The 1,266-nt window shown below is 62.5% G+C and overlaps 2 protein-coding genes across 2 annotated transcripts in view; both read right to left on the reverse strand.

Annotated features, from left to right (window-relative positions):
- Positions 1-1,266, reverse strand: part of OVCA2 (ovarian tumor suppressor candidate 2) — a 12,117-nt gene that overhangs the window by 10,500 nt on the left and 351 nt on the right. The window contains exons 2-3 of the mRNA XM_011987278.1: positions 697-1,160; positions 1-331 (exon numbers count right to left, since the gene is read on the reverse strand). Of these exons, the coding sequence (XP_011842668.1) occupies positions 1-331; positions 697-880 (515 nt within the window). The 5' untranslated portion in view covers positions 881-1,160. The remainder of the gene's footprint in view (positions 332-696; positions 1,161-1,266) is intronic.
- DPH1 (diphthamide biosynthesis 1) overlaps positions 1-1,266 on the reverse strand; it is a 16,406-nt gene continuing 15,140 nt past the window's right edge. Inside the window, exons 12-13 of the mRNA XM_011987267.1 lie at positions 1,053-1,160; positions 1-331 (exon numbers count right to left, since the gene is read on the reverse strand). Coding sequence (XP_011842657.1) covers positions 1,071-1,160 — 90 coding nt within the window. The 3' untranslated portion in view covers positions 1-331; positions 1,053-1,070. The remainder of the gene's footprint in view (positions 332-1,052; positions 1,161-1,266) is intronic.

Consider the following 1,266-nt stretch of genomic DNA (forward strand, 5'->3'; position numbering starts at 1 on the left):
AGTGAAGGCAATGACAAGGGCCTTTGCAGGATGGATTCCTTGAACCCAAGGCCCCGGGGACAGAAACCAGATACCAAGATGATAAACCGTGGCAAGGGGAAGCGGGGATCGCCTGCCTGGCCCAGGGCACATATAAAGGCTGCTAGCGCAGCCCCCTGGCTGAAACCAAGAAGGCCGTCAAAAGGCCCCAGCCTGCTGAGTGCCTGCGCCACCATCCCCAGGGATTCCTCCAGGCCCCTGCATACGGCGGGCTCTTCCAATGCAGAGAAAACGTCCGCCTCCTGCTCTGAAAACCACCAGCCTCGAGGCTGCTCCTCTGGAGGACAGGACCCTACAGCGGTATGGGGAAAGAGGATGGCATTAGGGCATGGGAGGCTCCAGGAAGGAAAGAAATGAGAAAGGGCGGGAGGGTTCCAGATGACAGGAAAAGAGGGAATCGAGGCGAAAGTCTGGGGGAAATGAGAGGCGGGGAATGGATTGGCCTGAACAGGAGACAGCGGAGGAAGACGACGAAGGCGGAAGCCTGGGAGGACAGGCTGCAGTTTGAGCAAGAGGGTATGCGCCGCGAGAAACGAAGGGTGTGGACTGGGTGGGAGGAATGAGGGTGGACGCAGGGTGGGGGATGCTGAGGGGTGTCGAGGGGACGAAACAAGAGGGAGAAAACTGAGTGTATTTCCGGAGCAGGGCTTGTCTCACCGAAGTCTGATCTGGCGCCCTCGGGGCCCGGGGCGTCGGGGAGCGGGTGCGGGCCGCTGAGGCACACGAGCTCGGCGCGGGCCCGCAGCGCCTTCCTCAGCGCCCCGGTCTTCTCGCGGAAGCCCCGCTCGCTCTGCCGGAAGCCCGCCAGGCACAGGACCCGCAGGGGTCGCTGCGCGGCCATTATGACCGGCAAGGAGCGACGGAAGCACCGGAAGCGGTCTTTCCCCGACCGGAAGTAGCGTGCAAAGGGCGGAGCCAATAGTCCGCAACACCCCGAAGGCGGGCCTTGGAGCGCCAAGGCGTTCCCATGACAACGGCAAAGGGCGGGGCGCAGCCAGAGCAAGGGCGGATACCTGAGGCCCCGGAGCTTGTCAAGGAGCAAGCGGCGCCACCTTCTTGTCTCTGCAGCTGCAGTCCTCGCAAGCCACGGCTGAAGGGGGATGCGTGGACCGCTCCTGCACCTGAGGTTGCAAGTGAAGGCAATGACAAGGGCCTTTGCAGGATGGATTCCTTGAACCCAAGGCCCCGGGGACAGAAACCAGATACCAAGATGATAAACCGTGGCAA

The sequence above is a fragment of the Mandrillus leucophaeus genome, unplaced genomic scaffold, assembly GCF_000951045.1.
Source record: "Mandrillus leucophaeus isolate KB7577 unplaced genomic scaffold, Mleu.le_1.0 Scaffold306, whole genome shotgun sequence".
NCBI classification, from domain to species: Eukaryota; Metazoa; Chordata; class Mammalia; order Primates; family Cercopithecidae; genus Mandrillus; species Mandrillus leucophaeus.